The sequence below is a fragment of the Accipiter gentilis genome, chromosome 11, assembly GCF_929443795.1.
Source record: "Accipiter gentilis chromosome 11, bAccGen1.1, whole genome shotgun sequence".
NCBI lineage: Eukaryota > Metazoa > Chordata > Aves > Accipitriformes > Accipitridae > Astur > Astur gentilis.
Window position 1 is genome coordinate 1,922,280 of NC_064890.1, and position 14,816 is coordinate 1,937,095.

At 50.1% G+C, this 14,816-nt stretch overlaps 3 protein-coding genes across 10 annotated transcripts in view; 1 reads left to right on the forward strand and 2 right to left on the reverse strand.

Annotated features, from left to right (window-relative positions):
• The window catches only part of CEP41 (centrosomal protein 41), a 20,655-nt gene extending 13,117 nt beyond the window's left edge, over positions 1–7,538 (reverse strand). The window contains exons 1-2 of one of the 2 annotated variants that reach the window (XM_049813770.1): positions 6,912–7,538; positions 203–266 (exon numbers count right to left, since the gene is read on the reverse strand). In XM_049813770.1, the coding sequence (XP_049669727.1) occupies positions 203–266; positions 6,912–6,923 (76 nt within the window). In that variant the 5' untranslated portion in view covers positions 6,924–7,538. Of the gene's footprint in view, positions 1–202; positions 267–856; positions 955–6,911 lie in introns of those variants that run through there. The other variant, XM_049813769.1, reaches the window with a different exon arrangement.
• MEST (mesoderm specific transcript) lies at positions 1,049–10,151 on the forward strand. 2 transcript variants are annotated; one of them, XM_049813772.1, is made up of 13 exons: positions 1,049–1,236; positions 1,840–1,883; positions 2,161–2,315; positions 2,940–3,019; positions 3,484–3,561; positions 3,993–4,129; positions 4,477–4,535; positions 4,799–4,839; positions 5,222–5,292; positions 5,840–5,941; positions 7,717–7,793; positions 8,374–8,437; positions 8,897–10,151. In XM_049813772.1, exons 1-13 carry the CDS (start codon positions 1,150–1,152, stop codon positions 9,012–9,014), a joined length of 1,113 nt encoding a protein of 370 aa, XP_049669729.1. In that variant the 5' UTR covers positions 1,049–1,149; the 3' UTR covers positions 9,015–10,151. The 2 variants fall into 2 exon arrangements, with proteins under 2 accessions (XP_049669729.1, XP_049669730.1); XM_049813773.1 differs by lacking the exon at positions 1,840–1,883 and having other exon boundaries at positions 1,145–1,236.
• Positions 9,108–14,816, reverse strand: part of COPG2 (COPI coat complex subunit gamma 2) — a 23,590-nt gene continuing 17,881 nt past the window's right edge. For 3 of the 6 annotated variants that reach the window (XM_049813757.1, XM_049813760.1, XM_049813761.1), the window contains 5 exons: positions 14,319–14,490; positions 13,298–13,395; positions 12,446–12,584; positions 11,939–12,037; positions 10,164–10,915 (listed from right to left, as the gene is read on the reverse strand). In XM_049813757.1, the coding sequence (XP_049669714.1) occupies positions 10,785–10,915; positions 11,939–12,037; positions 12,446–12,584; positions 13,298–13,395; positions 14,319–14,490 (639 nt within the window). In that variant the 3' untranslated portion in view covers positions 10,164–10,784. Of the gene's footprint in view, positions 9,182–9,254; positions 9,325–10,163; positions 10,916–11,938; positions 12,038–12,445; positions 12,585–13,297; positions 13,396–14,318; positions 14,491–14,816 lie in introns of those variants that run through there. The other 3 variants (XR_007507640.1, XR_007507639.1, XM_049813759.1) reach the window with 3 other exon arrangements.

A 14,816-nucleotide genomic window follows, 5' to 3' on the forward strand; every position in this document is an offset into this window, starting at 1 on the left:
TGCTCTCTAGCCTCTGTAATGGAGAGGGGAAGTCACTGTGACTGTTCACAACCAGCAGGAGCGCAAATCTTTTACATATACCCACAGCTGCATAGCATCTGGGGTAAAGGAGCTCTGGACGAAGCAGTTAAGACATTCAGCATGTTTTTGTATACTCCTACGTCCACGTTTGGTGTTTTTACCCTACAATGATTTCACTTACCGGTATCGAGGCGGGTTTTTATATGTTGGTATCTGGGATTCTGAGGGATGCGCCTGGTTAAGTACTGTTTTAAAAGGGAAAAGATAAGAGAAAGTCAATATACAGCCATATATATTTTAAAGGCAAAAAAACATTAATGGAAAAGGCAATTTGAAGAGCTCTGAGAGAGAGCAAAAAGAGGAGTGAGACCACAGGCATCCTCTCAGACATCTCTGCTCTCCAGCAGAAGGTCAGACCTCTGAATCTCCAACTCGATATTAAATCCCCAAGATTTAAACCGCTGCTTTAAATCTCAAAAGGCGAACTTCTCTCCCATTCCCTCTCCACCCGCCCACTCACCCGGCTCTGGAGACCCCAGAAAACCTCCCCTCCGCCCCCAGTTACCTCTCTGGAAGCTGCACCGGCCCACTGAGCCCCCCGACCCTCAAGACACCCCACCGAATCGGTCCCTACATCCCGCAGCTTCCAGGGACGCCCCAGCCGCTGGGGACCCTGCGTCCCATGGGCCACCCAGGGCTAACCCCCCTCAGGAGAGGAGGAGAGGAGGAGGTGGAGGAGGCCGCCGCCGCTCCCCGGCCCGAACCCCCAAGTCCCCCCCGCCTCCCCGCCCGCCGGTGGGAGGCTGACGGCGAAGGGAAGAGCCCCTCACGCCACCTCCGGATCCCCGACGCTCCTCCGGCTCGACATCTTCCCTCAGCAGACCCGCCGCCGTCTCCGTCTTCCCTCACTCCCGCCTGCCTACCCGCCCTCCGGTTCTGGCGTCCCACCCCGCAATTACCCCTTGTCCGATTGGTCGCCCGTCGCCCCGGCGGCCAATCAGACGCCGCCTAGGGGCTAGAGCGGCTGACAGCGCCCTCTCGTCGCCCGGCAACGGGGGACGCCGCCGTTACACGCCCCGTGACGCGCGGGAAGCTTTGTCGGGGGAGGGCGGGGCGTCCGGGCGGCGCATGCGCGGGGCGGGGAGCTGCCCCCCCCCCCCATCGCCCCCGCCGTTGGAGCGCCGTGCCGGCGCGCAGCCGAAGCACCTGAGGCAGGTGAGGCGCGCGCGGTGCCCCCGCCCCGCCCCGCGGCCCCGCCAGGCGCGGAGGGTCCGCCCACCGCCGCTAGGGGGGCGGGGCCTGACACCCCCCCTCAGGGGAGGGGGAGCGCGGCAGGGAGGGGGGGCGTGGCCTGCCGGGGGGGGGGACGAGTGCTGCCCTGAGGGGCGGGGCTGGGATTGAAGGGGCGGGGCTTGTTGACGGGGGTGTGGTCTTGTTGTGGTGGGGCGGTGCTTATGGAGGGGTGTGGTGGTGGGGCGGGGCTATGGCCTTCAGATGGGGGCCACACACCCCCTTAAGCCCCCAATGGGGCCCACATCCCCCCCTTATGACCCCCAGTGGGGCCCATGTCCTCCCTCAGACCCCTCATGGGGGGCCATATCCATCCCTCAGACCTCAAATTGGGCCCACGCTCCCCCTCAGACCCCTTATGGGGGGCCACATCCATCCCTCAGACCCTTAATGGGGCCCATGTCTCCCTCAGACCTCAAATTGGGCCCACGCTCCCCCTCAGACCCCTTATGGGGGGCCACATCCATCCGTCAGACCCCCAAGTGGCCCTACGTTCCCCCCCCTCAGACCCCCTAACCTTTACTGCAGAGACTGCTTTCTGTCACAGACCTGCCACCACAGGGACGCATAAGGTGTGGGGACGTGGGGGGTTTTGGGGACTTGAGGTGGGTTATGGGGACGTGGGGGGTTTGGGGGACTCGGAGGTGGGTTATGGGGACGTGGGGAGTTTGGGGGACTCGGAGGTGGGTTATGGGGACGTGGGGTTGGGTTGTGGGGATGCAGGGGGTTTTGGGGACTCGGAGGTGGGTTAGGGAGCTGTGGGAGTTACGGGGATGTGGCAGTGGGTTAGGGGGATGTGGGAGTTACGGAGTAAATCCCGGTAGACAAGCGCCTTGCTCTCTCCGGCAGGATGAAGGAGTGGTGGGTGCAGGTGGGGCTGCTGAGCGTACCCCTCCTCGCCGTCTACCTGCACATCCCACCCCCCAAGCTCTCCCCAGCTCTCCTCTCCTGGAGGTCCTCCGGAGGCTACTTCACCTACAAGGACCAGAACATCTTCTACAGAGGTGATGGGGGCTGCACCGAGCCCTGGGGACATCTCATCTGTCTCTGGTGGGGAGTGGAGCTGGGGGCTCTGCTCCCCTTGGTGGTCCCGGGGACGTCCCCAAGGCCAGGCAGGGAGATGGAAAATCCCTCCCAAAACGGCTTTAGGGGGAGCCGCCGCATGGATCCAGGAATAGTGTGGCTGTTCGTTATCAAAATGTTTTAACTGGGTGAAGCCACCAAGGTTGGGTTTTGTGCAGCAGCGGCAATACCTTGCTGTTGGCGGGGAAGGATCCCAAGAGCCTCTGATGGGTCACACCAAGGAAAAAAGATGCTGAAAAACATTTTTGCTGTAGCAGTTTTTAGCCACTGTAGCAACTTAGGGGCAGCTGCAATTAATTTGTGCTAAGTAAAACCCTGGTTTGCATCAAGTAGCTGATGCCAGTGGTCCCAGTGGCTCGTCTGGCTGGGTTTGCGAAGCCACGCTGGCACTGGGAAGCTGTGGTGTGAGTCAAACCCATGCTTGGTTTTGGGGGAGCAGGGGGAGAGGTTGGGCTTCCAGCAGGGCGAAAGGCAATGACTGTCTCACAGGGGAGAAAATTGGAGGAGAAAAAAGCTGACCCTGAGGTGCTCTGTTCCCTTCCCAGATTCATACGGCGCCGTTGGCAGCTCTGACATCGTCGTCCTCCTGCATGGCTTCCCAACCTCTAGCTACGACTGGTGCAAGGTGAGGGGAGTGAGCATATGGGGAGTTGGATGTCGACAGCAAACCCCGCAGTTTCTCCCTCCTGGGGATGAGCAGACAGACACAGGTGGTGCGTCAGCCTGGGGTGGGCGATGCTCCAGAAGAGTTTCTTGTGGGGATACCACTGGGCTCCGGGATATCAGCCCTGTTCCTCTCTCGACACCTTGCATGGGACCCAAGCTCTTTTCACATCACCCTTTCCCACACTCCAGCCCACAGCAGGAGGAAAAGACCCACAACTATTTCTTGGCTTTTTTGGGAGATGGTCTTGCTGTTGATTGGGAAATTTCAACCTCCTGTAGTTTTCTCAGAGCTGGAAGGTGCTATCTGGGGGACTGGAGGGGAGCGTGGCTGTCCGTAGCTGCGCATTGCCGTAGACTTTTCCTCTCTCTGCTCCCATCAGCCTTTTTTTTTTTTTTTTTTAAATGCATTTCTCCTCTTTCCAGATCTGGGAAGGGCTGACCCAGCGGTTTCACCGGGTGATTGCTCTGGATTTCGTAGGATTTGGTTTCAGTGACAAGCCTGTAAGTAGCCTGGGAAGAGGATTTTTGCAGTTGCTTTTGGCCCAGAGGTTGTTCTGCCATGCCAGCATCCCCAGAAAACTGGCATTTGCAGTGCAGTTTCTTCTCCCATTTACATCTGGAAAAGGAATAAGACATTGCAATAGCAGAAAGGGTGGGGAAGGTGTGTGGTGGAGATCAGCTCTGCCACCATCTTGCTTTTACTTGGGTTTGACATGACTCCAAAGCACAGCTTGACCCCTTTGGGGCATGGGCAGTGCTCCCGTGGGCTTGTTGATGTAGCTGCCAGCCCAGGACATCCCGACTGCTCTGTCTGGGGTCGCAAACTGCTGGTTTCCACCCCATATTCCTCCATTTGGGTGTTTATTCTGGAGTTTGTGGGCTCATGGTGGGTCAGGCTCTCACTGCAGCTCCTCTCCTGCTTTGCTTTGCAGAGGCCCCACCGCTACTCCATCTTCGAGCAAGCCAGCATTGTCGAGGGGCTGGTGCGTCACCTTGGCCTCCACCACCAGAGGATTAATCTTCTGTCCCACGATTATGGAGATACGGTCGCACAGGAGCTGCTGCACAGGTCACTGCAACCACTGATTCTCTGGCTGCTCTTTACTGTCCCCACCAAGATGCTCTCCAGCAGATAAATGGAAGGATTTAGTGCACAACCCCATTTTCCCTGTACCTACAGCTGTAATGAAGGCTAGGAGGTCTCAGGGCACATCCATGGTGGGCAGATCTGAGGCTCCCATCCGTGAAATCCCAGATGCTATGATGTTTAACTTCCTTCCTGAGCTCCTTCTTATCTAGCCAGGGACAGCAGGGAAACAGAGATGATCTGACACTGTTAATTTGACCTGCTGGTTGGTCACTTCTGGGAGCCTGTAGAAGGTCTAGTGGCATTTCACCTTCTCTTCTGTCCTCCAGGTATGAGCACAATAAAACTGGAAGCATCTTGATCAACAGCCTATGTTTATCCAATGGCGGTAAGGTTTGCCTGGCGTGGTGGGATGGGTGGGCTGGGAGGGATGGGGATCCATGGGACAGGACGGCCTTCCCGCCTCCATCACCCGAGGGAAAGCACCACCCAAAGCCCAAGCAAATTGCAATTAAGGTGCTGTAATTAACCAGGAGTGTCAGTCCTCAGGCTGCCTGTGCCACCTTTCATGGCACCATAAAGGGGAGAGACTGGGAGATGCAGAGCAAAACACTTGTAACGTTACAACTCTGTTCTCTGACATCCTTCCAGGGATTTTCCCCGAAACGCACTACCCCCGGTTCATCCAGAAGGTGAGCTGCTACCCCCTCTAGTTGTATTGAATCACCCCTCAAGCAGAAGTCTGACTGTGAGTTTGGGGTTTTACCTGGCTCAGATGCCTGCTGCTTCTCCCGCTTTGGTAATGGCACCTGAGCTGCTCATGGGCATCACTAGAGGTGGTGAGGAGAAGCAGGGGCTGTCAGGATGCAGCTTGTCGCATCCGAATGTCCCAGCTAATCGCCCCTTGAAGCACTGATGTCTTGCTGCCAAGAGCTCACGTACATCTCGAGGGTTGGGGCTGAGCTGGGAAACTGCTGTAATACTGAGCTGGGGGAAAAAGCCCTCCAAGGAGGCAGGATTTACCCATTTGTACGATACTGAGTAGGGCTGTCTCCTTTTTTCCTTCTGCCCAAGATCCTCAAGGATGGGGGTTTACTGTCCCCCGTCATCACGCGGCTGATGAACTTCTTTTTCTTCTCCAGAGGGTGAGTTGGTTCTCTGTGCTGCTTGATACAGTCCCTACAGGGCATGTGAGCCAAGCGGGGAGGGGGCCAACGTAGGAATTAGCATAGCAGGTATTTTGCAGGTGAGCAGAACCCCCGGCACTGTCCCGGGAGAGATTTCCCCCTGGATTTGAATGACCTTGGTCCTCTGGGCCATTCCCTCTCCAGACTGGCAAAGCACTTCAGCCTAATAATAAACCACATGGCTTTTTACTGTACGCTGAAATCCTTCTGTCCCATGAGTATTGGACTTGTGCGCATTACAGAGGCAATGAAAACCCTAACCACACTCTGCATATGGTGTGCAATCAGATATATATTTTTATCAGATGTTGCAAACCCTCTTTTTTTCTAAAAAGCCCTTTAGGCTGGCCACTAAGTCCAACACTGGGTGCGTTTGGGGGGACAGCTTGCAGTGCTGCGCTTGCACCCCACGTGTTTCGCAGTGGGAGCTGGAAGTGCTCGGCTAGTTTTTGAGTTGTATACTAACATGGCTGCTGCCATGCTGCTCTGAACTCTTTTTTTCCAGGCTTGGGGCAGTCTTCGGACCCTACACGCAGCCTTCGCAGGCAGAGTACTGGGATATGTGGACAGCAGTGCGGACCAACGATGGCAATCTCGTTGTTGACAGGTACGTCTCTGTTAATTGCTGAATGAGCTTAGTTTTATGCCCATGACGTCCCTCCATCTGCAGGCAGAGCCATGCAGTAGCTCGGAGGTTACCAAAGCTAGGCCAGGTCCCTAGACGCTGGCTCCCCAGAGCCTCCAGCTGCTTACGTTGGGGTCTGGGGATCATAAAAGCACCCCAAAAAAGAGCTGGGATGTCATGTAGGAGCAGTAATTCTTGCTGGGATGATGCAAGGCAGGTAAATGAAGTCTGGAGTCAGGAGGTTCTGAGCCTGCACACGGTGGGAGAAGGACAACACTGGAGATGTACAATGTGGGGTTTTTTCCTTCTTTGGAAGTTAGGGGCTTGAATGTATGGGTTTTTGCTAAGAACTGGAGCTACACCTGGTTTCCTCCAGTTTGGGACTTTTGGAAGGACCTCAGGCTGGTGGCTGTGAGTTCAGTAGCCCCATTGAGCAGGGCCTGTGTGTGTCCTTCTCCCCCAGCAAGCAAGTCCTCTCTCCTCCCTCTGGGGACAATCTCCAGACAAATCACAGTAGGGACCAAATAGCTCAGCCTCTCCAAGGATGCTCACTAATTGCCTCTTGTAACGAGGGATACTTGCCCAAGCCCAGCAATGGATATACTGGCTGATGCACTGCCTACTTGGCAAGTCCTGCCGTGGCAAATTTTTGCAATATCACCTTTGTCGGCAGTGCAGCCGTGATGGGAAGCTTAGTGCCAAAATATCTCCAGCCCCTAAAATGTTGTGTGTCAGAGTATCGGTATGTTTACTTAGTGTAGCTTCCCGTCCTTGGAAGGCTTTTTTCATAACTCAACTGACTCGAACCTGATGTTTAAATTGTGAGCCTCAGCCCCTGAGAGCTGTGCTGAAGCAAGGAATCACCCCAAGTTGCTGACTGGGGTGACAAGACAGGTTGAGGAGCTGTTAGCAGTTCGCATTTTCACTGTAAGACCAGACCAGTGCAACTTACCTTCTCCTGCATTCCTCCATGCTCAGTGGTTCAGCACTGACTCCTCTTCCTCTTCTGTGGGGCAGTGAAATGGTTTCAGAGCTGCTGCAATGCCCGTGAACCATGCATGGGAGCGCTTAGATGGTGCTGCCTCTGCGTTGGCTTTCAGCAGACTGATTTCCGCCCCAACGTTTTGTAGGATCTGATTGTAAACCCACTTTTTGCCCTGCTGCCCAAGCGAAGCAGCACGGAGTCTGTTAAGGGGGCTTGGGGGTAACCAACTTTTCAGGGCTTGTTTGCCAGTTGCCTGCAGCCCACTGTGACTTACTGCACCGCCTGGCACAAAGGTTGTGATGGTTCAGCCCCTTTTACAACCCAGTGGCATTTGACTGGGAGCAGAGGACCCAAATTTTCTTCCATCTCAGCTGGGAAGGATTCAAACCTTACCCTCCCTTCTCCCCAGACTGCAGGCTATTTCTCCCTTCATAAATGAACTTAGATTATCTTCCAGCAGGACTCTGCACTGGACCCTGCCCTTAGGGCATGGTACTGGCAGGGGCAAGACCCAGAGTCAGTGTCCCAAACTCATTTGCACTTTTATTTGCTGTCTAAACAAAAAAAACCCACAACACTTTAGGCAGGTCACTAAGCTGGGGATGGTCAGCAGACTGATTTTGTGTTGCTGCCACCCCAAGGAGGTGGCCAGTGGGAGATGCAGATTCCACTTTGGTCTCATTGCACAGGTGTACATTGCCCTGAGGGCAATTTCCAGACTGTGCAACACCTGGAGGCACCGTCCGCCGTGTAACAACAGGTTTCTCTTCAGTATTTTGCAGTACATAAACCAGAGAAAGAAGCACAGAGACCGCTGGGTTGGCGCTTTGATGTCCACCTCTGTCCCATGTGAGTAGGAATCTGTTTTCTTTGATTTACTGATCAGGATGTTGGGAATTGCCCTCCTTGCCTGCAGGCACTGGTGCTGGCTCCTTCCACTAATCGCTGGAGCCTCTCGTTATTCTGATGAAGATGATGTGGGTCAAATCCGGTTTGTGCAGGGAGTAGCATCACAAAGCGTCACAAAACTCCCTGCTCCAGTTTAAGGCTGGGTTGCAGTGGAGAGCTGTGAGCTTGTTAAGGTAAGAGGAAAAAAGAGTTTGTTCCACTGAGCAGAGGTAACTTTAACTTTCCTTTAGAGGCTGTTTCACAGCCTCCAGTTTCTCCAGCTGCTGACCCAGGGAAGCTGAGGTGCTTTTCAAGCTCAAGAGAAGTTGCAGCTACTCAAGGAAAGGTTTGCTGTTTGCAGGAGGAGGTTGGGAGGCTCAACTTGACCCCAGGGCAGAGAAGCAAGAGCTCTTTCGGCAGCTGGTTTGCTCAGTGCTCTGTCAAAAGCTTCCCAAGCTCCGTGCAAGGGGAGAAAGTATCTGCAACAGGTCTCCTTAGGGATGTGCTTGGGTATAAAAGCTCTGTCTGTGCTCTCTTGCAGTGCACCTAATCTATGGGCCCCTGGACCCTGTGAATCCCCACCCAGAGTTTCTTCAGCTTTACAAGTAAGACAATACTGCCACAAAGCGGGAATATGCAACTGGGGTTTCATTTTGAGGGAGATTTTTTTCTCAGACTTTTCCACCCATTCCCTTTTCACGGAGGCTGTTCTTAATTCTCACCTGTAACCTGCACAGCCAGGTGATTCAGTTGGAGCCTTCTGCTATTTGGAAATTGCTTCCCCATTTTAGACATCAAAGTTACAAGTCTCAGTGAAATCCAGCATGCATTTTAAAACCACATCAGACAGAGGCAAGATTTGTTGACTGAAGTAGTCTCCTCCAAACTAACCTGAAGTAAATCCAGCACTTGGAAGAGTGGTCCACTGTAACTGCTACAGGCTTTTTTTGTCCCAAAACCATGTTATGGGCAGAATCCCAACTATGCAAGCGTACCGTCCTCTTCCTTGGCTGCAGACTGAGCTGCAGTTCCTGTGCTTAAGCCTTGCTGCGTTCTTCCAACAGGAAGGTGCTTCCCATGTCCACAGTGTCTGTGCTGGACGACCACATTAGCCACTATCCACAGCTGGAGGATCCGACAGGCTTCCTGAATGCCTATCTGAACTTCATCAACTCCTTCTGAGCTGCTGCAGCTCAGTTCTTGCTGTTTGAGTCAGGCTTCGGGGGCAGGAAGAAACTTCAATTTTTATCTCCAGATCCAACACTTTGCACTAATAAACACCCTCATCCTTGGCTGCCAAACTGCTGCACTGATGCAGTTAAATCCTTTGAGCACCGGAAAAGATTAGCCTTCAGGGAGGCATGGACAAAACCATCAGCTGAAGCAGAGTTACAGGACACTGACAGCTCTTCCAGCCCCGCGCTCACCTTGCTTCTTGACCAGCCTATCTCTGTATTTAGAGGCAGGAGGGCTCAAGGGAGAACAGGGGTACCTGAGGGGAAGCAGAGCACCTATGTCAGTCCAAGAGTCCTTACTTGCCTTCATTGCTAGGCTGTGCTGCCTGCCACAGATAGATAAGACCACTAGCAGCCAAGGGTCAACGCACATATTCCCAAGATGAATGCTGGTCTGCTTTTTGAGTTGAGTGCAAGCAGTTTACATTATAGCCTTCTGCTAAGTGTTTTAATTCTTGGCTAGCTTGTCAGGACTGAAGAATTTAAAATGGAGTTTGCCTACACTAAATACAGCAGGAGAGAAGGATCTGTAATCCCCCGAAGTATAGGCAATGATGCTCTCCACCCATAAAGGGGAATTTAAACACTGTAATTATGTCTTCAGTAATCTCTTTTTAATGGCCAGTTACCCAAAGACGAGCTCTAACCATCAAGTTTTTACCACATCCCTTGTTTCTCTGATTTTCAGTTCAACAAGCAGAGCTGCTCACTGACACTACACCCCTGGGACTATCTTAGGAGCTTCGCCAAAGCCTGGCTGCAGCACACAGTTCCACCAGGGCAGCCTTGTACTCATTTCGCTAGAGCAAGGTGAATATGCAATAATGGCACTAGCAAAAGCCAAGGTGTTATCTGAGCCACAGGGACTTGGGACAAGTGTTTAAATTAGCATTAAAGTAGTATTCCTTCCTTCCTTATCCTGACTTGATAACTAAAGAAACACCAGTTCATCAGCAGAGAGAGGCAGAACTTCTCAAAAGGAAGGTGCTGCAAGGTCCCTCCTTCCCCCTCTTCCCAACTTTCACATCTTTGGGCCCAGGAAAAGGCTGAACTGTTGTTTGGTATTTTCTGACATAAGGCTCAGAGAACTGGATATGCCTTGATAGGTGAATTTTAATCTCTCTCTGCACATTGATTTTTCTGTGCAGAACAAAGGAGACAATCATTAAGACATTGTAAATTTGCAGTTTGGCAGACACTGCAGGTTTTGTATGGTTTTTAACTGCTTATGTTTGAAATTTAATAGCATCCCTTTAAGAATAAGGGGCTTCTGTTGAGTATACAGCCATTATGGGCTACTTTTTCTGTAGTGAAGTAGACAGAATTAGAACAAGAAATTTCTATTTTATTAACAGTAATTAATATGAATTCTACCACTTGGACCAGTGTTTATTTTCTGTTAATAAAAATCAGTTTTGACAAAAGTCTGATTCCATTTTCTTACCACCTGCATCTTTTATGTTCCCTGCTCTACTGCAAGTGGCCAGAGATGCAATAAGTTAGACGGGAATGCTGAAGTGACAATGAGGGAAAGGACACGGGAAAGGCTCAGTACCAGCCAGCCACTATTGCCACTACTGTAACATCATACAAAATATTTACCAAATTGAGGAATAAAAACTACATGCAGAAGGACAGACAGGCTGCTTGATATCTGGCAAATAGCCAACTGGTGCTTGCAAAGGAGATTTCCACCACAGTTGATGTGCTGTAACACTCAGCCTACAGAAGCCAGGATGACATCTACTGGCGTTTCTTCCTTGCTCCTAACCGTCACCTGCATGGTCACGCCATCTCCTAGTGCAAGCCTGGACCTTACCAGCACATCACAGCCGCCTCTGTATACACCTGTGGACAAAGGAACATTTGAGAGAGTACTGTGAGAGAGGCTCAGTGATCTAGTCCTAACCCAGGAGCCAACAATCTGATGTGCAAGACAGATTCAGTCTATGGCCAGCTGCAGAGAGGGGGGAAATGACAGGAAAAAAACCCCACACCAAAACTCCCAAATCGGCCAAGCTCTTGAGGCCAAGACTGAAGGTAACAGATACTGTTCTAGTTAAACACAGTCAGCAAGTGCTGCTGGAGGGCTAGCTTGATTAAAATAGGTAGAAACTAGAAAGTGGGTAGCTGAAACTCACTTCCAGTTTGAAAAGGCAACACATATTGTAATTCTGCCATGAAGGCACAGTCCATTGGTTCAGTGCCCTTGCTGTTAAGGGAGCAATAGCCCTCCTATGCTTCTACTAGAGGGCTTGGAAGTAGCACTCCTGGAGGCAACTCAGACTGTAGGATGAGCCACCTCCAATCCCACTTCAACATCACTATGCAGACAGACCTGGAGTTACCAATTCTGCCTCTGAAATAAATTGAGATCTGACCCTTCAGTCATATTAAAACTGCAAGGAACAACTGCAACAAAGTTTTGTAGAGCGCTTCACTTCCAGGGATTGCACAAAACTGTAAGCCTGGAGCACAGTCACCAAACAAGAAGTTGTGGGTACTGCAGGCCAATTCAGGATGTGTCTTTAGTGACAGGAACTTGAAAACAAGATCGTCCCCCTTCTGAGATAACCTCAGGCAAGGAATTTAGTTAGGTGTCTGCTCTGGAAGTTCTCCATTCAGAGGATTCACTCCAATTCCTATATGTAGAATACCTCCATTCCAGGAGACACAGAACCAAGCCTGAGTTCACATGCAAGAGTGGGCTCCAAGTTAGCACCAGCTGCATTCAACTTGCTGGTTCACTTCAGCTTTCTACAGAGGAAAAAACCCTTGAAATAAGAGCAGAATCTCCTAACTGATTTTCCTTCATTTTGTAAAAATCTGCAGGGACATGGAAACATCGAGTTCAATAGCATGAATACTTACCAGCTAAGTAGAGCGTGTGAGAATTTTTGTTCTCTGGCACTTTATCTGATCTCTCACAGGGCTGCATGCCCAAGAACTTGATGATGTTATTGACAGCTTCTGCATTCAGAGATTGAAGAGGAAAATTACCTCCAGGTTGGTGCCAAGCTTTCTGTGAGAACTTGTTTACAATCAAAGAACATTTTCTAAGCACCCATGTGGTTTAACCATTTCGGTTCATTACCTTGGTTGCAGCCCCACCACTACATCTACCTTGCCATGTCCCTTCTGCTGTCTTAACAGTCTAGGAATGCACCCCTCCCTTCAACCAGCCTCAAGCAAGAGAGCACTGCCAAGCTTCCACTCACTATAATCCCAACATTGCAACACAAAGCCTTGTTGCTGGGACATAATGTCACATTGGAAGGCACCAAATTCTCCTCCTACCACACTAAATATATCCCCAGCACGGCAGATTTACTGGGATTACTATGTGGGTCACCAATAAACGAGGAGAGATCATCTCACCGTCAAGGGTTTTAATTGAACTAAGTGCAAAGGTTTCTTCTTTCTCAAAGTCATCTCCCACTTCTTCCCACGCAGCTGCAAAGTTAGGCTTTAAAACCTTCTGAATATGATCAGACACAGTCACCTCCAAATCTTCCAACTGACAGAAAAGCAAGGGAGATTTTCAGCTGGCAGTTACAAAAATGATCCTAATCTTAGAAAGGGAAAGAAAGACAAAGACAGCAGGATTTTGCCAAGACAATTCTGACATGCCTGGCTTTCATTTCAGGAGAAGCACATAATAATAGCATCTAAAAAGCAGAGAGGAAATATAGTGTTTATGGTGGTCATCTGTAAACCTTAAAAACATTCACACAAAAACATCTGTGAGACTAAAGGAGAGCAGAAAAAGGGGCAATCACTCTGAGTCAAAGCCCATTCTAGCCCTTACTGGGCATCTGAGGAGAGACACTTTCTCAGAATCCAGAAGGAGCCTTTACTTCCTCCAAGCCCAAGAGACAGGCACTTTCAGTGATTGGTAACACGAACGCAATAAACAGAAGTGCAAATGCTTGGGATGGAAAGAAAGATTGGGCCACAGTCCTGAAAACAGACAATGGAAGTTATTCCTTCCCTCCTGTCTGTCCCCACAAATCTATCTCCATAGGGCACTAAAGCTAAACTAACTTTTGGCAGAAGCAAAGTTTTGGGGAAGGATCTAAAGTTACAAGCTACAGTATTTTGGAAATGTTGTTTCAGGCAGGCCTGCCATTCTCTCCTACCAGCTTCAGATCTGCAAGGAAACTGTCAATCCAATGGCCATGTGTATTCAGAATTAGTGACAAGGAAAAAAAACCCAGGTCTTGAACTTACCACATATTCGTCGTCATAGCCATCTTCTTCTGGCACACCTGTGTTTGGGTCACAGTCTCGAACAGTGAACTTCATTGTGCAACTGAAAGTACAAGCAACTGGGGAGGACAGAAAAAGCCTGTATAGGTTAGTGGTGCAGTTCCTTCTGCTTGAGCCCTCATTTCCCAAAAAGGGACCAGAAAGAATGTGTATCAACTTTGCCCCAGAAGATATAGACATGGCCGTGGCCAAAAGAGGATCTCAGAAGAGGAGTATGCCAGGGCCACAGTGTTACAAACACTGGCCTGCTGACTTGCAGAGCACTGCAAGTCAGCATTAGCTACCAGAAGGAACTCTGCAAGGGTTTCTGGTCCAAAAATCACAGTCCAGGGAATTCAGACTAGTTCTAATCTTTCCTGGTATTAAAGCAATAACGAAGAAATCCACCCCACTGATGAGCTGAGTCATGTTAAACCAACTGCAAATCCAATGGCTTTTCTTTCAGGTGTGAATAGTAAGAAAGGGAAGTTTTATGCTCAAGAAAATATCTCATTCCTACATTTCATAGTTGATTCTAATTCTCTAGAGAGGGGAAAAATTGCATTAGTCAAATATGTAGAGGCCCAAACTACTAATATTTTTCTCCTATTTGCATTTTCCTTTTACTGATTCTGTTCTTGAATGCTACCAACAAACATCCATGTTTTCAAAGGTGGTCCTTTCATTGATTCAAAGTAGTAAATTCCGTTTCCTCTAATACCTGTCCTCTATTACCTGCATGCTCTCCAATCCTCTAACATCCCATTTTTAATCATCCATTACCGCTGATTATTTAAAAAGTCGGTATTTTGTAAAAAGCGTGCATACTATTTTGCACAAACACAGGTTCTACATAAAAACCAGCACATGTGACACATGAGAAAGAAACGGTGCTAGAATCTCAGTATACACTCGCCAAATACCACACTGTAAATATTTTGTGTTCTCCAAAAACTTCATTTGAGGGATTTGCAATGCAGAACTACTCCCTCCCAATGGGTACCTGCAGTGGGGTCATCCTGGGGAATCTGGACGAGGGTGTAACACATGCCCGGCTGGTTGTAAGCCAAGCTGGGCGCTGGGATGCAACAGATCACGTCGTAAGCGTCCGATGGCTCCATCTGCACAGTGACTCTCTCTAACAGCTGATCATTTAATGTGTTTGTGCAATCAAACTGCAGAAGAATAAATTGAAAAAGAGTTGAACACAGAAGAAACATTTCTAATCAAGAATTTTTCCCCAAATCAGCTACAATACTCCACGGCATACAGCAGACACCCTGCATCCTTGATAAAACCTGCTGTTCTCACTGAATGGCTCTTCTTTCCAATTTCACTAGAATTCTTTAACAGATGGGATCATAACCCCCATCCTTTTTTGATCATTGAGGCAAGCAGTACACAGCCTTTTCACTCTACCTTGCAACTCCCTTAAGAGAGAAGCTGTTGTCTCCAGGGCACAGCAACAACACTATTTATGCTACACCCAGTTGAGGGCCAA